Genomic DNA, 24159 nt, shown 5'->3' with positions numbered 1-24159 from the left:
ACTCGTCCTCGAGTATGTATTATTGAAATAACATCTTAATCCAATCAAAATTTCTCCAACCACATCAATCATCAAGGGAGCCGCGGCCCTACCCCCGCCGTGTCCACGCCGACTAGTCGGCCCACGCCCATCCACCCCCCTCCCGCCGTCGTCGCGGCCCTCGGTTTCCACCCCTATTGGGAGCCGCGACCCAACCGTGTCCTCAGACGGGAGCCGCGGCTCCCTATTGTGGACACTCTTAATGCTCGGACCAAAAAATCACAAGTTCAAGTCCACCGTGGCATGACAACCTTTAAAAATTGATGATTATTTGCCAACCAAAAATGTATTTGTACATTGTGTACATTTATATTTCTGCACGAGTATAGTAAATGACTTATTTATTTTCTATCGCGTTATATTTTTTTAGTGTACAGTGTCGTGCAATATGGAGAATAAATGTTTCGTTGAAAAATAAACTTGATTCGAGTCCGAGAGATGAATTTTGACGGACTGAAAAAAGAAATTTTGAAATGGTAAAATATGTTTTAATGAAAGGCCAACGTATGAAACATTGATCCAAAAATTGTAGAAACTCTAACTAAATTAGTAGAAACACCTAAGAAAAAATATGTAGATGTTTTGTTGAAATTTAACTAGCTATTAATTGTCGTTGGATCAAATAATTGTTGTTAAGATCTCGATCATTGGTTCGAAACTATTCTAACTATAAAATGAATTCATTTATATTTGAATCGTTCTGATATTAATTAAAGAACATAAGATATTATGAATTTTATTTCAAGATAAATTATCCATTTTATTATGAATTCTATATGTTTAAAAAACTATAGTTCGAGAAAGAATTGCAGTTTTCATGTTCTTATTTTCAAGATCGATCATTGAAATTGTAAAGTGTCTATATTTTATGCATGATTGAGTCTCATGACATATTATATAAATGATGGAAATAGGTTGATAAAAAATAGAAAATTGAATAATTGATGACGATAGAAACATATATGAATTGATTTGATTGAAAGGTTAAGCAGGAAGACTTAAGATCTTATGCACATAATTGTGCGTTAGCGAGCCTATAATTTATAGAGGGGACAACTAGGTTTGTGTTAAAATGACAACCCCTCTTAAAGTGATACTGTGACATTGACTCGATTTATTTTAAACACGAGAATTACCCGCAAGTGTACGGGGCTAGTGTAGCAATAAACAAGTACGAGTATCGTATCCACGGAAACAAATTGTGCAACTCAAGTACCACGAACCGATTTTGACTACTATTTAGAGAATCCGGAAAGGTTGGTTTTGATTTTGAAAAACAAATAAATATAAACAAGCTAAAAGCACGCAACAAAAAGAAGTTTCAAATAAGAGAACACGGTAGAGCTTTGGATCCAACTACAACGAACACGATGCGAACAATTCAACAACTTTGATTACCCAATTAAAGTCTCTAGGATTACTAAGAAAGCCGCTAGTCTAGACTAAGCCCTCTCTCGAGTGCACTTAACCAGTTGATTAATCATTAATATTGAAGTCTCCTTCTAATACGTCACGATTAACTCCTTAAAACAAAAGGCTCAAGCCCTCACTCTAGAAATCCTTCTCTCGAATGCAAATTATCTAGGTGTTGTTCATTTTCTTATCAATCCTAATTAGGTATCTCTCGATTACTCACAACTAGGTCAACAAACCCAATTGATAGCTAAGCAATTGAATTGAAAAAGCACAAGAACGATACAAAGGAATCACAAGAGCAAAGGTATTCAAAAGTCCTTGAATTAATCAAAAGTGTTCATTGTAGTCTTCACTAAAACTCTACAAAAGATTTAGCTACTCATATTCAATGCAAATTCACAAGAGAAATCCATAGAAAGTGAATTGAACATAGGAAAACTAATAGAGATACTCTCAAAGGTGAATTGAATGCGCAAATCATCTTCGTCTTCAAACTTGTTGATGAATCGGGCTCTTTGTCGCTTCAATCTGCTCTCAAATGTGGAAACTGCTTCTAGGGCGTGTGGAAAGTGTGCTGGAGTCGAACCCTAGGTCCTATTTATACTCGGGGTGAAAAATAGAAGAAAATCAGCATACGAGTAAATCGCACGGCCGGACGATTTTAAGTAACAAAACGGCCGACCGGGCGTTGTTCTTATGTCGTGAGTTAGCGCAAAACGCCCGACCCGAATGGAAAACGTCCGGGGACAGTGGGAATGTCCGGTCTGGAGGCGCAAACGCCCGGTCTTCTGAGTAGAAACACCCGGCCTGCTGTTTCGATACCATTTTCGTCCGTTTCCACCTGTTGTGACTACAAAAACTCGACAAACTCATCAAAACACTAAAGTAGGGGATCATAGATGAAAACTCAAGTGATGTGTTACAAAACACTGAAATATGTGCTCTTAAACATCCTAAACACTTGTTAAACTACGAGTTTATCAGACACCACTTATATATCAATATTATAAATGCTACACAGCAATATTCAATACGCTAGACAACAATCTAGATTGTTGTTTAGCGTGATGGATATTGATGTCCAAGAAAAATTGTTGTATAGTGTACAACATATTGTTGGCCGTCTTTTTTAACTTCTTTTTTTTTTTTGCCACGTGGCAGCTTATTATTCGTCCACGTGTACAAATAATTGGTTAGGAATTGTGGTATGGTGTTATTTTAAGAGGTAATGGCACCCTAACATGCCCCAGGACAACTAACATTAAGAATTATGATCAAAACCTTCTTAGATTAAAAAAATTGCAGAAATAGATATGGTGATTATATCAGCAAAATGAAAAAGAAAAACAAGAAATCAGCCTACTTCACTGAGGCCTTATGGAATGATTATTGTAACGCGTGGAATACGGCCAAGCATAATAAAGACTTCCAAAAGATGCTCGAAAAATTGCAAACAGGGCTTTTGGCACACATGCTAATGGATGTGTTGCATCTTATGTGATGGTAAAAAAAAATGATAAGAATTTTATTTTCCAGTTTAACTTGTTTACATTTTTAATTATTGTTAAATTTTATTAAAATCGTTTGCAGGCTAAAGAGAATATGGGAAATTCCCTCGGGATCTCTTTTTCAAGACTCACACACTAAAGGATTCACATGAGATGTGTTTGCAACACACGAAAGAAATTGAGGTAATTTCCTTTCACGTTTTCGTATCCAAAGTGAGAGTTTATGAGGTAATTCAAATTAGCATGCTTCTATGTCTCTATGTAGTATGTTTTTATGTATTTGCCTAACTTTTGGTTTACTGTATTATTAAGCTATGGTTGTTTCAATGATTTTATTGACATTTTAAAATCTATTAGCTTTATTATCTATTGTTAAGTGCTTTCTATTGTACGTATGTATGTTTGTTTGAAGAAGAAGATTTTTTAGCAAGGACGGAAGAGTTATATGCTAATATTGTGGTAGAATTGATTATGATGCAATCTTTCTCGACCTTTTTGGGAGAGTGATAAAAAAGGAAACAGGTTCCTGGAGCTGGACAGACAACGAGTACCGCCATTGCAGTCGGAAATCGAAGAATTGCGGGAGCTGGTGAAGGTCCTTAGTCAACAAGTTCAGGATTCGAGAAGAAGTTAATAGATTTACGTGTGTTTGGTTTGACATTAAGGAGCAGTTAGTGGCTCATCCGTTTCCTTTTATAACGTTTGGTTCGCCATGAACCGTTTGTGGAAGGGCACGGTTATGGGTTGTGGCTCGCCTATTAAATGCTTCTTTCGGTAGTTATGACTAAATTAAAGTTTAAAACAATACTTCCTCTGTCTCTATTAATTTGCACCATTTGACTCTGATACGATCCCACATCAGTTTCACACGAAAGTGTGGAATAACATATAATAGAGAGTCAACCATTTACCTGACCATGGTTTTGGGTTAAGTTACGGCTTCCTATCTTATATGCCTATCAATTTGGTGCAGTGAACATGGATCCGGAAGTCCTACAGGAAGGGGCTACCCACAGGTGTGACCAAAGGGGTGCCACCGAAAAATGTGGGCCTGAAGGAAAAGGGCAACAAAGGAGACGGTGGGCCCGTGGCTTTGAGTTTGCCACCCGACGTGTGCCGTCCGTGGACGTCTGGTTTAAAAGAGGGATGGATTGATACGACCCCACATCGATTTCACATGAAAGTGTGGAATAGCGTATAATAGGGAGTCAACCCTTTACCTTTGACCATGTTTTAAGGTTAAGTTAGGGCTTCCTATCTTATATGCTTATCATACTCGGCATGAGTTTTTAAAAATATAGTGGAAAATGAGTGTAAAAAGTTAGTGAAGTGTGGATACTACTTTTATATTTTAATTTTATAATAAAATGTAAGTCAAATGAATTAGTGGAATGTTCATTAACAAAAAGTAGTAAAAAGTAAGTGTGCCAATTAATTGAGGATGGACGAAAAAGAAAATTGGTGTCAATTAATGGGGACGGACGAAAAAGGTAATTGGTGTCAATTAACGGGGGACGGAAGGAGTATTAGTGTGCCAATTAATTGAGGATGGACGAAAAAGGAAATTGGTGTCAATTAATGGGGGATGGATGAAAAAGGTAATTGGTGTCGGGGGATGGAAGGAGTATTTTTTTTCTATGTAAATTTGAATTTTATTATTCTTTTGAATTATTTTATAAATTATTAAAATATAAATCCTAATATTAATTTGAAAAGAAATATTTAAAATATTAGAGAATTAGAAGTGCTCGCAAAAATAGGGCAGAAAATTGAACTATTTGCTACCACAGCATAATGCTCGAAGGTGGTTAAATTATGTGACCACATTGATCAAATTTTGCGAGCAAAAAGGAGCTCGAAGTCCCTAGTACTACTATTTGATTTTGTGAGCACATGTGTGTGACAGGAATCTAAATTTTTATTTTATTTCAAAAAAGAGCTGATAATATTTGTATATTTATTTAGCTTATTTTATTTTTTATTCTCTCCGTCCCACAATAAAAGTTATATTTGGTATAGGCAAAAAAATGTTAAAAATAGTGGGCTGGAAAAGTTAGTGGAATATGAGATCCATTTTTTTATATTGATTTGATAATAAAATGTGATTGAAGTGAGTTATTGGAATGTGAAACCTACTTACCATTTATGATAAAAAAAATGAAATGTGACTCTGATTGTGAGACGGTCCGAAATGACAAAATTTGACTTTTATTGTAGGATGGAGAGAGTATTATTTAGTTGTTATGATTTGATTTATTTTCCCTTGTGGTTAGGATTTGATTAACTTTTCTAGTTTACCGGAGTTTGTACCACATATTATAAATGTATGTGGAGTCTTTTATTATTATTAGATAGAATGAAGAATTAAAATATTAATCACATTCATGAAGAATTAAAATATTAATCACATTCTCTCCCGGCATGAAACGCCTCCTAACACTTCAACTAGGGTTATTCTCTTTCTCTCTACAAATTTACTCAAATAATTCTTCCGATAGGTAAAATCCCCTATCGTCTTTTGCTCACAATTATTTGCAACGAGGTGAATGGTGAGCACCAAGTGTGCTCGCAAAGTGCCTGAAAAACACCTCCTCTGCAAACACATTTGGTTATTTTCGAGGACTTTGATACTTGCAAAACACCTTTTTTTTGTAGTGACGTATTTTAATATAAAATTAATAGAATAAATAAGAGATAAAAAGAATAAAATGACGAGACTCATGGCATAAAAGAAAAATATTTTTGAAAATTAAAAATAAAATTTAGTGCTCTCTCTGTTTCAATTAAAGTTGAGACATAACTTTTGGGCATAGAGATTAAAAAATTATGTTGAAAAGTAGGAGAGAAGAATAAAGTAAGAAAGATAAAAACAGAGTAAAGTAGATAGTGGAATAAAGTAATAGTGGCGAATGTTTTGTTTTTTTTTTATTAAAAGAAGAAATAACTCAATTTAGTTGGGATATTTTAAAAATGAATACAACTCAATTTAGTTGATACGGAGGGAGTAGGATGAACCAAAACATCAAAAGAAAACTAATGTTAAGGACACGCGGCCATAAAATTTTCACTCGTCAATCATAAATCTATAGTGAAGGAAGTCTCAGGAGTAGCAATTTTTGCTCCATCTAAATTCGGTTGCTCAAGAAAATGGGTTCTTGTGTTTAATTCAATATTTCTTAAATTATCCACAAAACAGAAAATAGGAAAAGCAGAGAATCCCCAAAATACTCAATTTTAACATTAAAAAAAATATCCAATCTCATTAAAATCCTTGTGCCACGTGGCAGAAACCCATTCACAGTCGTAAATTTCGTTGGCCCCTTACCTTTGAGAAGAAAAACTATAGAAAAAGCAAACCAATAATCTGCAGAGGAAGAGAGAGAGTGTGGAGACATGGCAGGGATAACATTTTGTCACCACTTAGCCTTCTCCTCTCAGAGGTAATACACTATTTCCATTTCAATTCTTTAATCAACCAAATCATTCTGTACAATTCTATCTCTGCAATGCTTAATATCATATTTTAGTCCAAGTTTTTGATGTATAATTTTCAGATCTTGAAGATATGTCTACTTTGCTAATTAACTCTATAAGTAGATTTTCACAGTAACACTAATACAAGTTGTGAGTGATCAAGAAATGAACTTTGCTACTTACTCATATGGTTAATTAATTAACAAACTAGGAATGTGGTTTCAGCAACTTGAGTCCATCTTGGTTGATCACCGGAGCGACAAAGAGGCCACAACTGCATATTAAAAGATTGGTGACTAAGGCCGAAGTGAGCTTCGTCGACTCTGATGAGGCGAAGAAGCTGATAGCGGTCGAGGGCTACGCAGTTATAGACGTTCGCGACAAAACTCAGTTTGAGAGAGCACATATAAAGAACTGCTATCACGTCCCATTGTTCATTCTGAACAACGACAACGATTTAGGCATGTTATATTATTATAACGAGTAAAGGTCAATTTTGGCACAAAACATATAACCAAAATACGAATTTGGTCCAAAACATCTTGTCAGAGAGGTCCTTTTTTATGGTTCCGCAAAAAACTAACAGTCATGCCACTGTGCAATTAGCGTTGACCGTTAGTTTTTTTACGGAACTGTCAAAAAAAGGACTACTTCGTCGACATTTTCATTTGTTATGGATCTATTTTTCAAAAAGTGAATGTTTTGGATCAAATTCGTATTTTTGTCATATGTTTAGGACCAAAATTGACCTTTTTACTCTTATTATAACTAACTCACTCATGTTAATGCTGTTTGTTTTGCAGTTGATAACTAGTTTTTGTGTGTATGAATAAAATCGCAGGAACGATAATAAAGAGAACCGTGCACAACAATTTCTCGGGCTTGTTTTTCGGGTTGCCTTTCACCAAGCCTAATCCGGAATTCGTTGAATCTGTCAAGAACCAGTTTTCATCTGAGAGTAGCAAGCTGCTGCTTGTTTGTCAAGAGGGGCTCAGGTATCATTTACTGAGAATTTAGATCCTTGTAATGTTGTAATATCATTAATGTAGATCTTCGACTGGGACGAAAATTGAAGGTCTGCTGCTGCTGCCTACAAATTGGAGGAAGCCGGTTATCAGAATATAGCGTGCATATCATCCGGGCTACAATCTGTAAAACCTGGTGATCAATCCTCTCCTGTTTTTATGGTGTGTGAGTAAATATATGTAAAGGCAAAGGGGTAATAGATACCGTGGCTGCAGGTACATTCGATGCCATTGGTTCAACGGAGCTGCAAGATGCGGGGAAGGCTGGTCTGATTCAAGTTCAAGGCAAAATCTCAGCAGTGCTGGGGACTGTTCTCATCTGTGAGTAACGTTAAATTCTCATGTAATATCTCGTGTTTTATGCTGCATTTGTTTGTTTTTTTTGAACGGTTGGTTGGTCGTTGGCTAGGTGCGTTTCTGTTCATTACATTCTTCCCTGACCAAGCAGAGAAGCTGTTCCAGCTCGCCCCGACAAGCTAAAAGCTCGAGTAATTCGGTAGAACTTAGATTTTGCACCTGAGAAGTTGAAATATTTGAACACAAGAAGGAAATAGATTATTTGGTGTAATTATCCAATCAGAAATGAATTGATTATCATTGTCACAGTTGTGTCACAGGACAAAAGGCTTCATACCATAATTAGGTACAGAACATGAATTACTTAGAACTACATTTTCCAACACCAATCAAATGTACATTCTCCAATGTTTTGTATAAGAAAGTGGGGAGCAACCAAAAAACAAAGCTCAGTACACTAATGTTTTACAAAGAACTCAGCAGGAACTGCACCATCAGTAACTAGTTGACATTTGGGTTGGGCCTTTTCTCGCGGGTGTATACATAATTCCCTTTTCTCGACACCTAATACTTCAAGAATGGCAGACATGGCTGATGAAGCGCTCCTCCCTGTACGTGTTTTGAATTCCTTTTGGTCACAGTTCAGACAAAATTTCTTCCAAGCATAGGCCTCATTTAAGTTTGAAGAAAACAGGAATAATAGACAAAGAGGCGATGACATCTTCGAACGACATAGAACGCAGAGAAGATGTGCTATCGAAATATGTTTCCACCAATTAACTAGGGAGTTGGAGTCTTATAAACCAATGCACTATGCCTGAAATATACATCACTTGATCATTTTGATGTTTCTTCATCTTCCATCTTCTTAAGCTCCTCAATATCCATTTTAGCTTCTTTTGATAAAAACAGAAACAACAAAGAAGAAAATAACAGTCAGTCAGAATATATAATTGCTATTTTCAAAAATCAAGACAACCAATGTAACAGAAGATGATAAAGCACAAATATAACAAGAACAACTCAACGAAATCAGGTGAATTGCAGTAGTTCAGTTCATTCTTCTTGACTGTAATTCCATCCATCAATACATACATCATTATCTTCTTCCATCGAATTTAGTCATTTACATTCAGGAATACAATAACTAAAAGAGAAATTAATAGTAGTATAAAGAAACTCAAAAACATCACCAAAGAGTAATGACTAATCACAATCACAGTTTGCAAATGTTCTCAAAATCTGGAATTGAAATAAAAAGTTCCCCTCCTAATATCTAACTCAAAAATCTAGCACCTCATAGTTTCCATAATCTGATCAAAGGTTTTCACCACGCTGCCGGAAAAACGGATATTCATGGATTTTGAATTAAATCACTACTTTATTAGTTAAATATGTAAATATTAAATAAGTATATTTTGATCCTTAACATATACCCCTCCGTCCCGCTTTAGCAGTCTCTATCACTTTTGAGCACTTGTTTTATAAAAATGATATAAATAGTTAAAGTGGAGAAATAGTAAAGTAAGAGAGCGAATATATGTCCAAACACTTCTCGATTAATGTTATCATGTCGCCTTGGGCGTCATTATTTATAAATTACTCCCTCCGTCCCATTCAAGATGACCACATTTCCTTTTTTGTTTGTCCCAATCAAGATGACCACATTTCCTTTTTTGTTTGTCCCAATCAAGATGTCCACTTTCCAATTTTGGAAATAACCCTCTCTCTCCTCTCTCCTCATTAAAATATTCAACTACCTTTTTTCTCTCTACTTTATTCCACTAACAACTCTTCCTAAAATTCCGTGCCACTCAAGAATGTGGCCATCTTGATAGGACGGGGGGAGTAATTATTATTCTGTATAATTTATACTCCATTTGTTTTATAGTAATGGAGACATTTCTTTTGGACACGGAGATTAAGAAAAATTGTGATAGGTGAGTTAAGTAAATGGAGAATAAAGTGGAAAATGAATAAGGTAGAGAAATGAAGAGAGAATAAAGTAAAAGAGAGTAAAGTAGGTGTGGAAAATTTGTGTCGGCTTTTACTAAAAAGGGAAATGACTATGTTACTATGGAAGGTACCATAATGGGAAAATGACTCTATTACTATGGAACGGAAGGAGTAATATTTTTTTTTTACGTTCTCAACATATAGTACTTGCTATTGGCTAGTACAGAATTATTACCCTGCTAAACCCGGTTACTAAATGTTGTTTATTACTTATACCAAAATAAATGTAACACTTAAATACTTCACCTTTCCACATGTGATAATTTTATAGAAAAAATCTCTAACTTTGACAAATAATTATGATTGACTATAAAGTCGAAAATCAGCGAAACTAGTGGAAGATAAAAGTTATGGATGTCTAGTTTATATAGAATGAATTTGAGCATGAAACTTTTAGAGATTTATGATTTATCACCATTTTGATTGAACCTACCAGAACATATACAATCTCTTTAGAGAAATTACACGATGAAACGATTTTAACTCGGTTAAATCTGAAATTTGTTAACAAGGTAGAAGAGACATATATCCATGTTCTATAAACATTTGATCTGAAAAAAGAGACCATTTAATCAGTTAAATTGGTCTCGTAACATGGTGCTAAAACATCACATGTTTTAAGAAATATCAAAGCATGTTTTAAAGTTCAAATTTTTTTACAACGAATTTGAATTTTCCAATTCACCATGTCAGTCCTATTCGAGTTGGGGGTTAATCAAATAAATACAAGATTATAAAAGTAAAAGTAAAGGGTAAATACGAGGGGGATACATAAAGTTAAACACATCAAATCATAAAACAATGAATACACACATCATTTTCCTCTTCTTCATATGTACAAATCGATTTCTACAAACAAACACATTTACATTTGTTAGCTGTCTATAGTTACTATGCTCTACTGCTACATGATATTTGCCCAAATCAATTTAACAAGTTACACCCAACTAAAAACAGGGCAGAAACAATTACATGAACAAAATTCAAAACAAAAATATGGGGCAAAGAGGGAACATCCTAAGTCTTTTAATCTATTACATCATATTCATACAACAATTCATTTTCAAATATTCACCGTCTCAGGCTAGACTTCAGCATTTTAACCCATCATCCACAACATGAATTTGTTAAAGACACAGTCGAATTTAAACATAAATGAAAATGTCTGACAACAAAATAGAAGGTTCTGCCTAGAGAACACGAAGAGGCATCCCCATGCCATCTCATCCTCTCCTAAGTAGATTCTTTATGCATACACCTATCTGCTTTTGCTGGACTCCAGACTTCGGCCGAACAACTTCCAACAGAATATCACGGCTCCCAACTACTGTCGGAGCAAATATGTTAGACGAGTTATATACTGTCAGTATCAACCAGATATTTACTCGGGGTGTTGCAGTGCTAATTGACCTTAAATCAGCACCCCAATAGCAATATCAATGACATAATCAGAATATTTGATTGAATAGACATATTTAAATAAAAATAAAGATGTCCAACAAGATGGGTGTAAGTAAAAAATGGCATACAGTACTCCTTAATTGTGCTAGGTGTGCTAGATCTCACAAAAAAATCCTACAAGAAACTACTATGCAAAGCAAGAGTAAGAGGCAACGGATAATACATCGTTACAATTTTCTACTTTTGTTTAGCCAGGAAACTGCTATCTAACTGTATATTTTCCTCATCAAATTTAATGCTAAAATATATTCCTGTGTTTGCAAATATTTTTTAACATACTACTTCACCTTTCCATAACATGGGTATATATTAAGAACAATCTGAGAGGTACTTCTAAATTAGCCAACAATCTGAGATGTACTTCTATATTAGCCTTCGCCTGACACAAAAAGGAGACGGCAGTTCTTCAAGAATCCGAAAATATTTTTTAATTAATAATCCCCAATTTGTTATCACCATCTACATCATAGAGCCATCTACGCACCATTTATGTAACTATGTAAGGTATAAAATAAAAGTCGAGAACAAATTTTGCAGAGCAGGGAACAGTTGATAGGACTCCGTCCATTTCATGGATCAGAGTCCTAAATCCAGTTCTCACTTTAACTATTTGTGAGAATAATATTTGGAGGTCCATATAATCTATACATTAATAAACTGTTTACTTTGGAGGATAGGCATGACAAGTGAAGATAGGGTTACGTTCTATAGCTACTTTTGGAGCATATATAACTTTTTTGATAGGTTGATTGATTTGCAATTTTAGTATTACATAAAAAAAGCTCAGACCTAAAGTCGTTTCGTGAGCCCAATAATAATTGTAACTTGCAAAATGAACACATAAAATTCATGTAAAAATACTTTTCTTGAGCTAGCAGAAAGGTGGTCCTCACTGAAATAAGCACACACAACTTAGAAAACTCTAACCCCCACTCAGCACTACCTACACCCAATAAACAAACAAAGCATTCCAAAAGAAAATTTATCAATCGAGAAATGCCTTGCTAGATAACCAATTTATGAGAGAAAAAGGCGAGCAAGAGGATACATCTATTTTCTGTTATTTCATTAAAAAGATAATTATCTAGTTGAGTTAGTTTTATCAAAATTAGATTAGAACTAGATTGCGGTCAGGGCCGTCAGGCTTTGGCCATTTTTCCCTGGCTCCTGTTTTCTGTCCACAGAGGCATCTAGGATTCATTTTGGAGAATAGCGGGGACTAGTAGGGAACTGAAAATTATCTCCTTTGTTGATTCCTATTATTTCGAGATTGTTAATTAATTAACATTCATGTTTGGTTCTTAAGTTCCTCTGTGGTCCTTTCTACTCGATCATGCCGGGTGATAATTGCTAACTCACATTTAATTCTTGTTAAGTTTTTCAACTAATCTGAAACTTTTAGCTCAAGAAGACTTATCCAGTGAATAAAAAAGAAGTTAAGGAAATGCACTAACATTCTCAAAGTTTAACAATGCTGAGAGGTACCTAAACTAAAAAAATACTATAAAATAAACCTAATAAGTTTTAGGTTTTCAAGAAGGGGAATCAACAGACAGACATGCATGAGCAAAATCTGGTGCTTTATTGGTGTGTAATGATCCAACTAAAATCAACATAACAAAGAAGGTCAACGGCTAATTTTACTACTAAGAAGAGATTGCAATTAAAACAAATACCAAAGTCAAAAAAGTAACACATAGAATAAATTCAATAAGAATAATAGAGTAGAAGAACTTACTAGCATCCAGCAAGAAGAGAAGCAGTATCTTCAAGTTGCTCTGCAATCCATTAGAGTTACTCGGAGGTCAGACGCCGCCTCTTCCCATAATCAGCATCCCTTGATCGTGATCTATGCTCTTCCTCATGAGATACCCTTGACTTTCCGTGCGATCTTGATGATCTTCCCCTGTCCCAGTCATCATCATATTCTGCCTCGCGATTTTTGTGCCTATGATGATCACCATATCTGTCTCTATCATCTCTATGACGTTCTCTTTCACGTTCACGGCCACCACGCTCATGGTCTGTGGAACGCTCACGATCCTTTTCCCGCTCTTTTTGCCTGTCTCTGCCAACATCTTTGTCATCACGATGTCTCCTTTCTGACCAATCATGATCTTGTCGAACATCCTTCTCTCTAGACGCATCTCTTTCATACCCAGCTCCTCGATCATCTCTGTACCTTCTTTCAGAAGAGCCAGACCAGTCCCTTTCTGACCCTCTATCTTTATCCTTCACGGTATTTGTCCACGGCCCCCTCTCTTGACTCCCCTCCCCATACTGATGGTCAGATGTAGCTTCTTCCCCATAACTAGATTCCCCTGCTCTCCCTCCATGCTCATCGCCTGCCCATCCTCCCATATTAGGATCTGACCACATTCCCATATTAGGCCCATCAACTCCAGGAGTGGGACCCATCCCCATGCCACCCAAGGGCATCCCCCTCCCAAAGAACGCAGGATTAACATGTGGAGCTACACCGGGCAAACCGACATTCCCGACAGGCCCAAATGAAGACAAGATGCCCGGAAAGGGAGCTGCAGGAGCACCAGGAAATCCACCATAACCACCCATTCTCCCCATATGACCTGCAAAAGCAGGATCGAAACCTTGGCCCATCATAGCCTGAGGGTGCATCATTGGAGGAGCTCCACCAAGCTGACCAAATCCGTTACCAGCTAAGCCACGACCAGCCATTCCACCAGCCCTACCCCTCATGGGGCCAACTGGGCCTCTGTTATTAATCCCTCCCTGAGCATTACCTCTACCCCAGTTTCCTCTCCCAAAACCCCTGCCATTATTATCACCACCATTGTGAGGATTCCCACCAGCATGTATATTGTTACCAACTCCACCAGGTTTACTGGGTAAATCTGCAGGGCCTCTCCTTGGTTGGTTAACAGCTGTCCCACCCATTTGTAGTTGATTTCTATTAACCTGGGCTTCACCCATTCTTTTAACAGTATATGGTGAGGCATAAGCAACAACGCAGGGCCGCCCATTGAAAACATGGCCATTCATTCCTTCTTTGCAGGAAGTGGCAGCTCCAGGATCAAAAAACTCGACTTGACAGTATCCTTTGGACTTGCCACTAGCTCTCTCATCAAAGAACTTCACCTCTTTTACCGGTCCATACTTGCACAGTTCTGCTTCCAGTTCACTATCTGTTGTCCACCAATGCAGGTCACCGACAAAGAGAACTGTCCCTCCACCCCCACTGCCAACTGCCCCATCACCTCCAATACCAGGCCCTCCACCCATACCATCAGTTCCATACACATTTCCACCAGTCCCGTTCATATTCCCCAAGTTCCTAGCATTATCATAAGTTCCTATGTTAGGCGCATGTGGCTGTTGATGGTGAACCATTTGTTGATTATTAGGGACATTGTTGTTTACTCCCCGCTCTTCCAAATCAGGTATATTATTCGATGACTGCCCCAACTCAACTCTGAATCCACCCCCACCGCCAGGAACTATCCCTCCCGCGCCTCTTCCAAGTCCCACGTCACTTGCACTGGTATCCCCTCTAACTCCCGCATCTTGAAACCCGGCCACTAAACCAGGAATCCTAGATGGAGCTGCCTCATCCGGCAAACCCATACCTTCACCCTCTATCTGCGGTTGAGGTTGCAGCTGAAGCTGTGGCTGCAGCTGCATCTGTGGCGGAGGAGGTGGAGGCGGGTCCACATTCAGCTTCTTGTCTTGAACTTCCTCAGTCCTGTGAGCTGGGTGATCCTCATTCCTACGAAGAGACTGCTGAAAGTTCTCACCAACATTGACGTCATTGTAGAGATCCTCATAGTCATCGTCCTCCTCGCCCAGAAAACCATCGTCATCAGCAACAGCAGAGATTGCCTCGTTCCGGTGGAACTGCTCGTTCGGATCTCCACTGTAGCCATCACCTCCACCTCCAACTTCATTTTCATCCATCACTTGACTCCCTACTCTAAACAATAAGGGTTACAATAATGTTCCTGACAAATAAATTAAAAATACAATAGAACCGATCAAACAAAAATGGAGGGCATTATCCACTTCAGAAATTTTGATCTGCAGACCAAGAGAATAACTATAGGTAAAACGCAACATTTATTGAAATCGGGAAATTAAATAAAAACTTCAATTCCTACATTCAAGAAAAAAAAGTTAGCACCCTAAATGTACCCAAACAGCTAATCATGCTAAGGAAGCCAAAATGGTTTGTGAAAAACCACAAAATTCCATCATCAATTGAAGCCATGAATGAGAATTTTTCAAACCCTAGAATCGAAACTGATGGAGCACGTCACTAAAAATTGAAAAGGGCGGAAAGGTAATGCACATAATTGAATCGCCACGCTATTATTCAGTGTATCTATCCGAGACAAGAAGCTCACCTGATAAAATTGCGAATTTAGATCCGTCGGAAAGAGAGGGAGGGAGAGAGATACAGTAGAACCGTAAATATGGTCGATAGAGAAAATTGGCAGCTCGAGTGGGCCTTTATTGGGCTTTATATATCATTTATGTGATGTTTTCTGCTTCTACGATACTTTATTATTAAAAAAAAATGAAAAAACAGAGGAAGACAGAAATGAAAAGAGCAGCAAACTGCAGAGTAATTACAACGTGCTTGAATGTATTTCATGTTTCAATTGAGTACAAATTAATTTAAGCTAATAAATATCATACAAAAAATTTCATTAGTATTACGAATTAGTACATTCCATCTAAAATCACTAGCACTATTATTTTTTCTTATTTTTCTCCAAAATTATACCCTAAAAAATATGATATTATTTCTCTAAGTAATACTTTATGCATTGCCATATAGGCATTTTATCAAGAAATGAATTCACATTTAACTTTCAACTAATATTTGTAGCTAATTTTAGAATCGAAAGGATGAAAAATAAGAAAAAATAATGATGTTAGTGATATTTAGACGAAATGTACTAATTTAAAACACTAATCAAACTTTTTGTATAATATTTGTTAACTTAAAACATTTTGTACTCAAATGAAATATTGGTCGAACATTTTGTACATGAGGTGTAATTTGGCCCGCAAACTACCTCATTAGTCCTTTTAAGTTAGTGATATCGAAGATCCCTAATAAAAAAAAAATTAGCATGACCCTAATGTTTATATAATTACAAGTAATGTTTCTCGGACTAAACACTCTTAGGCTTTCATAAAAGTATTGTATTGATTGCTGACATATGATTTCTATCAACAACTTATGTAATTTTCTAATAAGTTTTGATATTTCATATATAATTAAAATTTTGTTATTATTTACATTTTTTATTTATTTTTATAATATACAAATTAATCATTATTTGCATTAATTAATCTTCATTTGTCCTATAAGAATATGAATTCTTTCCTTTTTAGTCCGTCCCACAAGAATATGCACTTTATAATTTCGCAATCTCTTTTCTAATTCTCCGCTAACAATACTTTAATTACTTTTTTTTCTCTATATCTCTTTTCCTTTACTAATTTTGCACTAAAACCCGTGTCGAATCCAAAGTACATATTCTTTAAGGGCGGAGGACGTATGAAAGTAATAAAATGAGACTCTTTCTTCCTTATAAAACTCATTTTCTAGTATTTTTCCGTATTTCTATTTCCCCTAATTTTTTTTTGTTTTTACCTTAATTTACGGATCAATTTTATTTATTAAATCCTAATTTTGTGATATTAATTTTTAAATTTACATTCTCTTAGTTTCAAATACTATTATTAATGAAAAAAATTCTTCAAGGACAAAATAGCTAATATCACATGCTTGAATATTTTCAAAATATTACTCATGTTTCAATTTTATCATGAATGGCAAGAAACTAAGCAAATTTATATCTAAAGATTGAATGTTCATATGATGCTAAAAATTTCAATTTGAGCTAAATTAAAATTTTCAATAAAATATCAATCGCAAAAATAGTCTTAAAGTTAGGCTTAGAGTAACAAATTAGTTCAATGATATATAATGAAATAATATTGTAAATATCAGTATTTTCAAGAAAATAATTACTGTATCATTTAATTAAATGTGAAATATTCTGCAAACTGTGTAAATAACTTAATTTTTCCATATTTTTTGTTGTTTCTCAATGATTTCCTACATGATATAACTAGTACTCCCTCCGTCTCATTAAATATGCAACATTTGAGAATCGGCACGGGATTTTATATAGTGTTTTGTGAGTTAATGAAAAGAGAGTAAAGTAAGAGAGATGAAAAAGTAGAGATAGAGTTATTTCTGTTTTAGGAAACATTTTATTTTTAATGGGACAATCCAAAAAGGAAAACGTTTCATTTTTAATTGGACAGATGGAATACTATATTGTTACCACTAACTAGGGATATGAGAAGTTTTTTTTCTATGCAAATAATGACAAAACTTTAATCACGTATGAAGTACGGGTACCAGATTTTATTAGGAAATCACATAAGAAGTTGCTATAAAAAATGTGACAGATTTTCATATTGTCAGCAAATTTAGGGATTGCCAAAAATGCCCTTTTAGCTATTTGGGCATTTTCCCCCTAAAAGTGGCTAAAAACACTACATTCATGATTATATTAAACGTTAGAGTTATCTGGAGCTATTTTTTTCTTAGGAGTATGTGGTATCACAAACCTAAACATCAGAGAATAATGAGATAGTTCACTCAAAATAAAAATAAAAATAAAAGAGTACAACTCTAATTCATTTGATAATTCTCTAGAAACTTTTGTGATCCATAATATGTTAATTTTTAAAATTTTCCAAAGTTAACATTCGATTAACAAAGCATGTCAAGGTGATGTCGACCATGAACGTGGGCTATGACACGACAATTGCAAGATTCGTTAGGCGTTCTCATCCTAAGCATTAATAAGGGAGAAGAGGCACGACTCGAGGAGGTCTGGAGCTTGAAGACACTGCCCGAATTCCAGAATGACGAATCGAGTCGAGAATAGGCATTGGATAGTCCAGAGGAGAGGATACGAGACACCCGATTGGGTGGCGAGAAAAAAGAGACCAGAGGTCCACTCGGTCGGGTGTAGCATGAGCCAACATGTCCCCCGACCGGGTGGTGCGGGGGGTCAGGGTGGCCTACCCCGGTTGGGTAGCAGTCGGGTGATTCGAGCGCCACCGAGCCACCCGACTGGGTACAAGGTACAAAAGCACGATTTTAGCTATTTTTATGCTTTTACTCTTCTTTTTACTACCCTATTAAGAATACTCTTCGAGGATTCATTTACCTCATATATTTGAACATTGTAAACCTTATAAGACTTAGGATGTGTTCGGTTTCACATTTTATTAAATACACGGAATTAATTTTATGGCCGGATAATACTCTACGACCTTTGGAAGAGTATTTATCAAATTTCATCTTGGTTGTTGTATTCTTTATTTCTAACAATTTATGTAAATGTATGCTTATCTAGCTTGTGGGTTGCTAGTTTAGTGGATCCAATTTAAGTTGTTTTTTATGTCTTTGAAGGATGTTTAAAGGTTCTAAGAGGTTTTCACTTGGTAACACTTCCTTCACCTTCTTGTTTGTGTCTGTTTTTTCTTCATTCATGTGATTAAATCTTCTTGTTGAAATATTTTGTGTTGGATTGCAAGAACAAGATCTTGAAAATATATCTATGATAAATATTGTGCAAATGTTCTCATCATTTGGTATCAAGAATTTTTGTTCATGTAAGAATTTGCCAAAAATACTGTGTATGGTCATTGTTCTTATGCCCTTGTAACCTTGTTATTTGCAAACTAGTTATAATCATGGGCTTGAAATAAAACTTGCATACATTTTCTTGGATATGCAAATTTGCTATCTACAAAATCATAGCCCAAAAATATTTAAATTGATTGGTTTATTGATTGTTGTAGACTTATTATCTATTTTGTTAATGTTGTTTCTCCCATTTGGCTTAGGGGCGATCGGTTGTCTATATTCGAAAATGCATGAAAAGATTATTGTAGACAATTTTCATAAATTTGAGATTGAAAATATTTTCACAAGTGTGTATGTGATTGTATAGTCTATGAATAAATGGAAGAGTGATCGGTGACTTCAGTTAAGAGCATCCACATCCGTGCTCTTTATTCAGTTAAAATGGAAGAGTGTGTATGTGGGCCCGAACCCACTTTTCTTCATTTTTCACTTCTTGCTCTTAGGTAAGAGTACAACACCCATATTCATATTCTTCCGCAAGAACAAGCTCAAGGGTCCCACCATCCCATTATTTAATTTAAATACTTCAATTACTAAAAACATTTCTACAATATAAAAATATATTAAAATATAAAAATTACATAATTAAATCCTAAAAAATAAAAAATACATAATTAAAATCCTAAAAAATGAAAAGACATAATTAAAATCCTAAAAAATAAAAAAATACATAATTAAAATCCTAAAAATTAAAAATTACATAATTAAAGGCTAAAAAATACCCCGTGGAAGACTAGTCCTCTATCCCCAATGTTCTTCGGAGGCCCCGTATCATTGCAACATGTGAATCAAGTTGATCGGGAGTCATCCGAGACCTATCAGCCATATTGAGTTGAGCCAAGAGGGTCCACAAAGAGTTGGTGGGGGGTTGAGGTGGCACAAAGGGAGCAGGGGCGGATAGAGTCGCGGCGTGACGGCGGTTGGCCGTCGCCTTCTTCCTTCCTTGCGGCCGACGTTAGGAACTGCTCGGGCCGGCGTTGGGGCTACCCAAGTTAGTTGTGGCAAGCTAGCTAGCCACCTCATCCTCGCCGGCGTCGGATAAGGATATCGACCTCGACCGTTTGCTGGAGGAGCTGGAGGAGGATGTTACGCCACCCTTATACTTCTGATGATGGCGCACCTCCTGCCGAGAGCCGAACAGTTTATAATTTAGGGATTGGTAGGTCGTCAAGGCGGCAGTGATGATGTCGAGCTCGCTCTTGCCGCTCCCCGCCGACCGCTCTTCCTGGAGGTAATACCCCCGGAACTTTCGGATTTCTTCGTTGGCTCTGAAGATGGAATTGCGCACCATACTATCATTGCAATAGATGGTTCCATCCGGCCGGTTTTCATTGTACTGACGAGTGACGCGCCACCAAAACCTATCCCCGCTTTGGTTCGTGCCAACATCCGGATCTTCGGAGATAATCAAATAGGCTTTGAATAACTGATCCATCTCCGGCGGAGTGTACGGGGTGCGGACACCACGAGTAGGAGGAGTAGGAGTAGGAGTAGGAGTAGAGCCGCCGCTCCCTCCTGAGCCGGGTTCGGGTGCCAACCCGTATCTCCCATCGGGGGCATCTTGGTCGTCCACCGGGTAAGGCCGGTAGCCACCCGGAACTTGAGAACATTGAGTTTGAGGAGGGGCCGAGAATTGCATTTCCAGTCTAGGGAATGGTTGTGAGTTGAACCATTTGTGGTTCCAACCGCGGGAGTCGGAGGGGTGATCGCCACAGCCGGACTTTTTTTTGTAAGAGTGAAAGATTGAGAATTGATGAGAGAATTTAGGTGAGAATTGTGTAGTGTGGTGGGAAATTTTTTATTTGGAAGTGGGGGTTTTTATAGATGAAAATGTGAATTTTGGAAAAAAAAATTAAAAAATAAATTAAAAGTGGGTAGAACACAGATATAATTTATTGGGAAGTGGGAAAATATTTTTTTTTATCTAAAAACAATATTTTTAATTTAAATTCGAATTAAAAAAAAAATTGCCAACGGCTATGTCATTGGCCAATCGCATGCCGCCACGTCAGCATGCTCAGCGGCACGGACGTGCTCGATGCATCGAGCAGCGCCGTGCCAACGGCGGACAGCAGCGTGCCTCGCCGTCGGCACGGACGGCGTCCGTCCGCGCGAACACCGCTGTGGATGCTCTGAAAACAAGATAGTTCATTAGTGGTATTTGGTTTACTAGATAAAATAGTAGTAATATATAATTTAGGATTAAGTTCTGATATTATTTAATATGAGGGATTGACTATGACTAAATATTACTACTATCCATCTAAGATTAAGTTATGAGATTCAATCTTATAAACCAAACATAATACAAATTTAATTATGTGATATAATCTTGCAAACTAAACACCCATTATATGACAAAACTATCCCTTGAAATAAATGTAAAATCCTCATTTTATCATAAGTAAACCCTAAGGGGCTTCTTGGTATGATGGAATGGAATGGTGGAATGGAATGTGATTCCTACTTCCATTCTATTCATTTGCTTGGTGTGATGGAATGAATGAGTGAATGGATGAAAATGCAAAAGAAATCCAAGGAAATTGATTGTCACAACCCAACTCTTATGACTTATGCACTTACCAAAAATAAATTCAAAATTTAAACTAAATAATCCATTTGTCAAGTAAATAGAGCACACGTATTATATCAATCCAAAAACCAACATTTATCAGGAGAAGGTTGCCAAAAATGCGCCAGCCGCCGACCCTGATAACATGTGGAGTTCCTATGACTCACGTCAACCCAAAAAGTTCACTGCTATCTTATTCCTGAAAAATATTAGTGGTTTATATGAGCCACAACTCAGTGTATATAAATCTTACCTTTAATCCCACATCCCAGATATCAATATATTCTTTAACCAAAATAACCAACAATTATTAGAAACAATTTCATGCACATATGCATATGCCACACTATTCAGTTTATTATTCTGTGACAAATCAAGTCTGATATCTGCCCGGGATTTCATTGTATATGACCCGAAGGTCCCATTGCCTTTGTACATATATATATATAGGGGAGCGATCAAAACAAGTATATGCTTAAATCAAGAAATGCAGCCCAAATCTTGGCTCTAGGATTAGATGATCTAATGGTCAATAATTAACCAAAAATACGGAAGGTCATAATTAAGCAGTTCTAGGTCATATTATAAAATTCGGGTTTATGTCATGTTAAGATCATTTTAGGTCATGCTTTGTTAGCATGACCTAAAAATAAACTAACTATGACCTAAAAATACCCTGCGTATGACTGTGTTCTTAAGTGTTAAGTTCAAATGTATTTTTAGCCTTAGGATTAACTTGATGGATGGTTGATATTCATAATATACATCCTTCTCAGTGTTACATTATTAGCATTTCCAAATTACATTATAGGGGTATATTTGGAACATCACCTAAATCACACGTTGTCAAAATGGAAGTTCCGAAATTTGTGCCAATTAATTGCAACCAACCTCCCACATTCCCCTCACTCTCGATTTCTCACTCCAAAAGCAGCCCAATCGACTACAAAACCTAGTTCCCTAAAAATCTCTACGCATTCAACCCAGTCTTCTTTATCACTACATTCCCTCACTCTCAATTTAGCATCGCTGACCCTAGGCGAATCCTTCTCCACTTTACACGGCCACGACGGCGGTAGAATCGACCCTAGTCTTTACAATCGAAGCAGCGGCGGTGATTGAGGTTTTTTTTTTTTATATAGCTTTGTAGTCCATTGATTCGACTGAGTTAATACCAAGATTGAATTTTTGTTTTACATTATTGAGATTAATTGTAGTATTGTGATTTTATAATACCAACATAATGTTTTATTCACACAGTTCTAATCGATGGAAAGAGGGAAGAACATGGTCAAAAGAGGGCGACCATTCAACACCTATTCGAACACCGAAGATGGTAAGCTTTGTCTATCTGTTAAGGATTGTGATCTTGAACTCTGAATAATGTAACAGATTAAGGCTTGTGGTGATATTTTTTCATATGCCCTTGTTTCATTGTTCACAAGAGACTGATACATTATACAATAGGCAATCCAGAATATGTGTTGTCATCCGTACGAGGTCTGGAATGCAAAGTGTTTGTGCTATACGTTGAAGGAACTGGCAGTAGAAGCGCTCACATAAATCAATTACATAATAATTCTGATCTATTTAGCAGATTATTTAGACAAATTCTATTCACGTAATTATCACATGTATCATGCTCATAACTCAAATAAAACATGCTTTAAATTAATTGAAACCTAAAACATGTTTTTCTACGGTTTAGCCATTATACCTTGATGATTCTCCAAAGAATCGAAGATAGCTAGTGCCTTCTCCACGTGAAGATCTTTAGTACAAAACCACGGATCTTCTGTCTGGTTCCCGGACTGTAAACTGATATCGTGGTGGGCTGATCTCACCAGTGTACTAGTACTTAAATAGAGAAGACGGAAATCCTTTCCCTCGGAGGAGAGAAAATCGTCCCTCTTCTAAGTAGAGAGGGGGACGAAAAATTTTATATAAAAATAAGTGTATTTTCTGTCTCCTTTATTCTCCTATTTATAATAAGTCACATATTGGGCCCAGACAGGGATTTATGGAAGGCTTTGGATATGGGCTCCTCCAATTAGCTTTTACTAATTAAATTAAACCCAATTTAATATAAGCTTATAGTTGGAATATTACGAGCAGCCACTACAGAAGTAATATTGCACTCCCCATCCAAATCCGAAATTATAAGTACTTCGGGTTTCCATTACTTGATATTTATTTCCCGCGCTTAAGATAGAAACATCCATTAATTAATTATTGTCTGCTATGGACTTAATTACTTAATATCTTATTTATTCCAAGAGAGGACTCAGCAAGAAAATCTTATTTATTATTCATAGAGTAATTAAACTCCAATTAGCTAGGTTCCGAATAATAAAACTTTATTTCAAGGTTCTCTTGAGGATGTTATCAAACGAGACTCACCTCGCGCATGATTCAACATAATAGCAATCCTAGCACCACTAGATATTAATCACCACTACCCAATATACCAGGCTTATTGGGTTGCGAAAAACCCGCACCATTTGGTAAGTAAAAGTAGTGCATAATCAATACCGTATGCTCAATGCTAACGTACATTGATTAAGAAATGATAATTTGCAAGACCTCGTCTTTCAGTATATAGCATAAAGATTGTCTCGCTGTTAGATCCAT

At 36.4% G+C, this 24159-nt stretch overlaps 2 protein-coding genes across 5 annotated transcripts; one reads left to right on the top strand and one right to left on the bottom strand.

Moving 5' to 3' along the window:
* Nucleotides 1-6277: 6277 nt before the first annotated feature.
* LOC125187524 (rhodanese-like domain-containing protein 9, chloroplastic) lies at nt 6278-8065 on the top strand. Its single transcript, XM_048084130.1, has 6 exons — nt 6278-6403; nt 6663-6898; nt 7279-7432; nt 7513-7598; nt 7679-7783; nt 7872-8065. Exons 1-6 carry the CDS (start codon nt 6357-6359, stop codon nt 7940-7942), a joined length of 699 nt encoding a protein of 232 aa, XP_047940087.1. The 5' UTR covers nt 6278-6356; the 3' UTR covers nt 7943-8065.
* A 2707-nt stretch (nt 8066-10772) lies between these two features.
* On the bottom strand, nt 10773-15736 carry LOC125188150 (collagen alpha-2(I) chain-like). Of its 4 annotated transcripts, none has more exons than XM_048084897.1 (3): nt 15616-15736; nt 12975-15185; nt 10773-11102 (listed from the first exon to the last, which is right to left on the bottom strand). In XM_048084897.1, the coding sequence occupies exon 2, from the start codon at nt 15167-15169 to the stop codon at nt 13031-13033; it is 2139 nt and encodes a 712-aa protein (XP_047940854.1). In that variant the 5' UTR covers nt 15170-15185; nt 15616-15736; the 3' UTR covers nt 10773-11102; nt 12975-13030. The 4 variants fall into 4 exon arrangements, with proteins under 4 accessions (XP_047940854.1, XP_047940853.1, XP_047940856.1 ...); XM_048084896.1 differs by having other exon boundaries at nt 12975-15213; nt 15616-15711; XM_048084899.1 differs by having other exon boundaries at nt 10773-11099; nt 12975-15213; nt 15616-15711.
* Between the last annotated feature and the right edge of the window lie 8423 nt (nt 15737-24159).

This window comes from Salvia hispanica, chromosome 5 (assembly GCF_023119035.1).
Source record: "Salvia hispanica cultivar TCC Black 2014 chromosome 5, UniMelb_Shisp_WGS_1.0, whole genome shotgun sequence".
Classification (NCBI taxonomy): domain Eukaryota; kingdom Viridiplantae; phylum Streptophyta; class Magnoliopsida; order Lamiales; family Lamiaceae; genus Salvia; species Salvia hispanica.
The sequence above is the reverse complement of the archived record's forward strand: the minus strand, read 5'-3'. Positions and strand labels throughout refer to the sequence as shown.

Bases quoted from the DNA above. Each gene is read 5' to 3' on its own strand.
- LOC125187524 (XM_048084130.1), top strand. From the start codon at position 6,357: ATGGCAGGGATAACATTTTGTCACCACTTAGCCTTCTCCTCTCAGAG. The intron at 6,899-7,278 runs GCATGTTATATT...ATAAAATCGCAG, and splicing joins GAACAACGACAACGATTTAG to GAACGATAATAAAGAGAACC. The intron at 7,433-7,512 runs GTATCATTTACT...CGAAAATTGAAG, and splicing joins GTTTGTCAAGAGGGGCTCAG to GTCTGCTGCTGCTGCCTACA.
- LOC125188150 (XM_048084897.1), bottom strand. From the start codon at position 15,169: ATGGATGAAAATGAAGTTGGAGGTGGAGGTGATGGCTACAGTGGAGAT.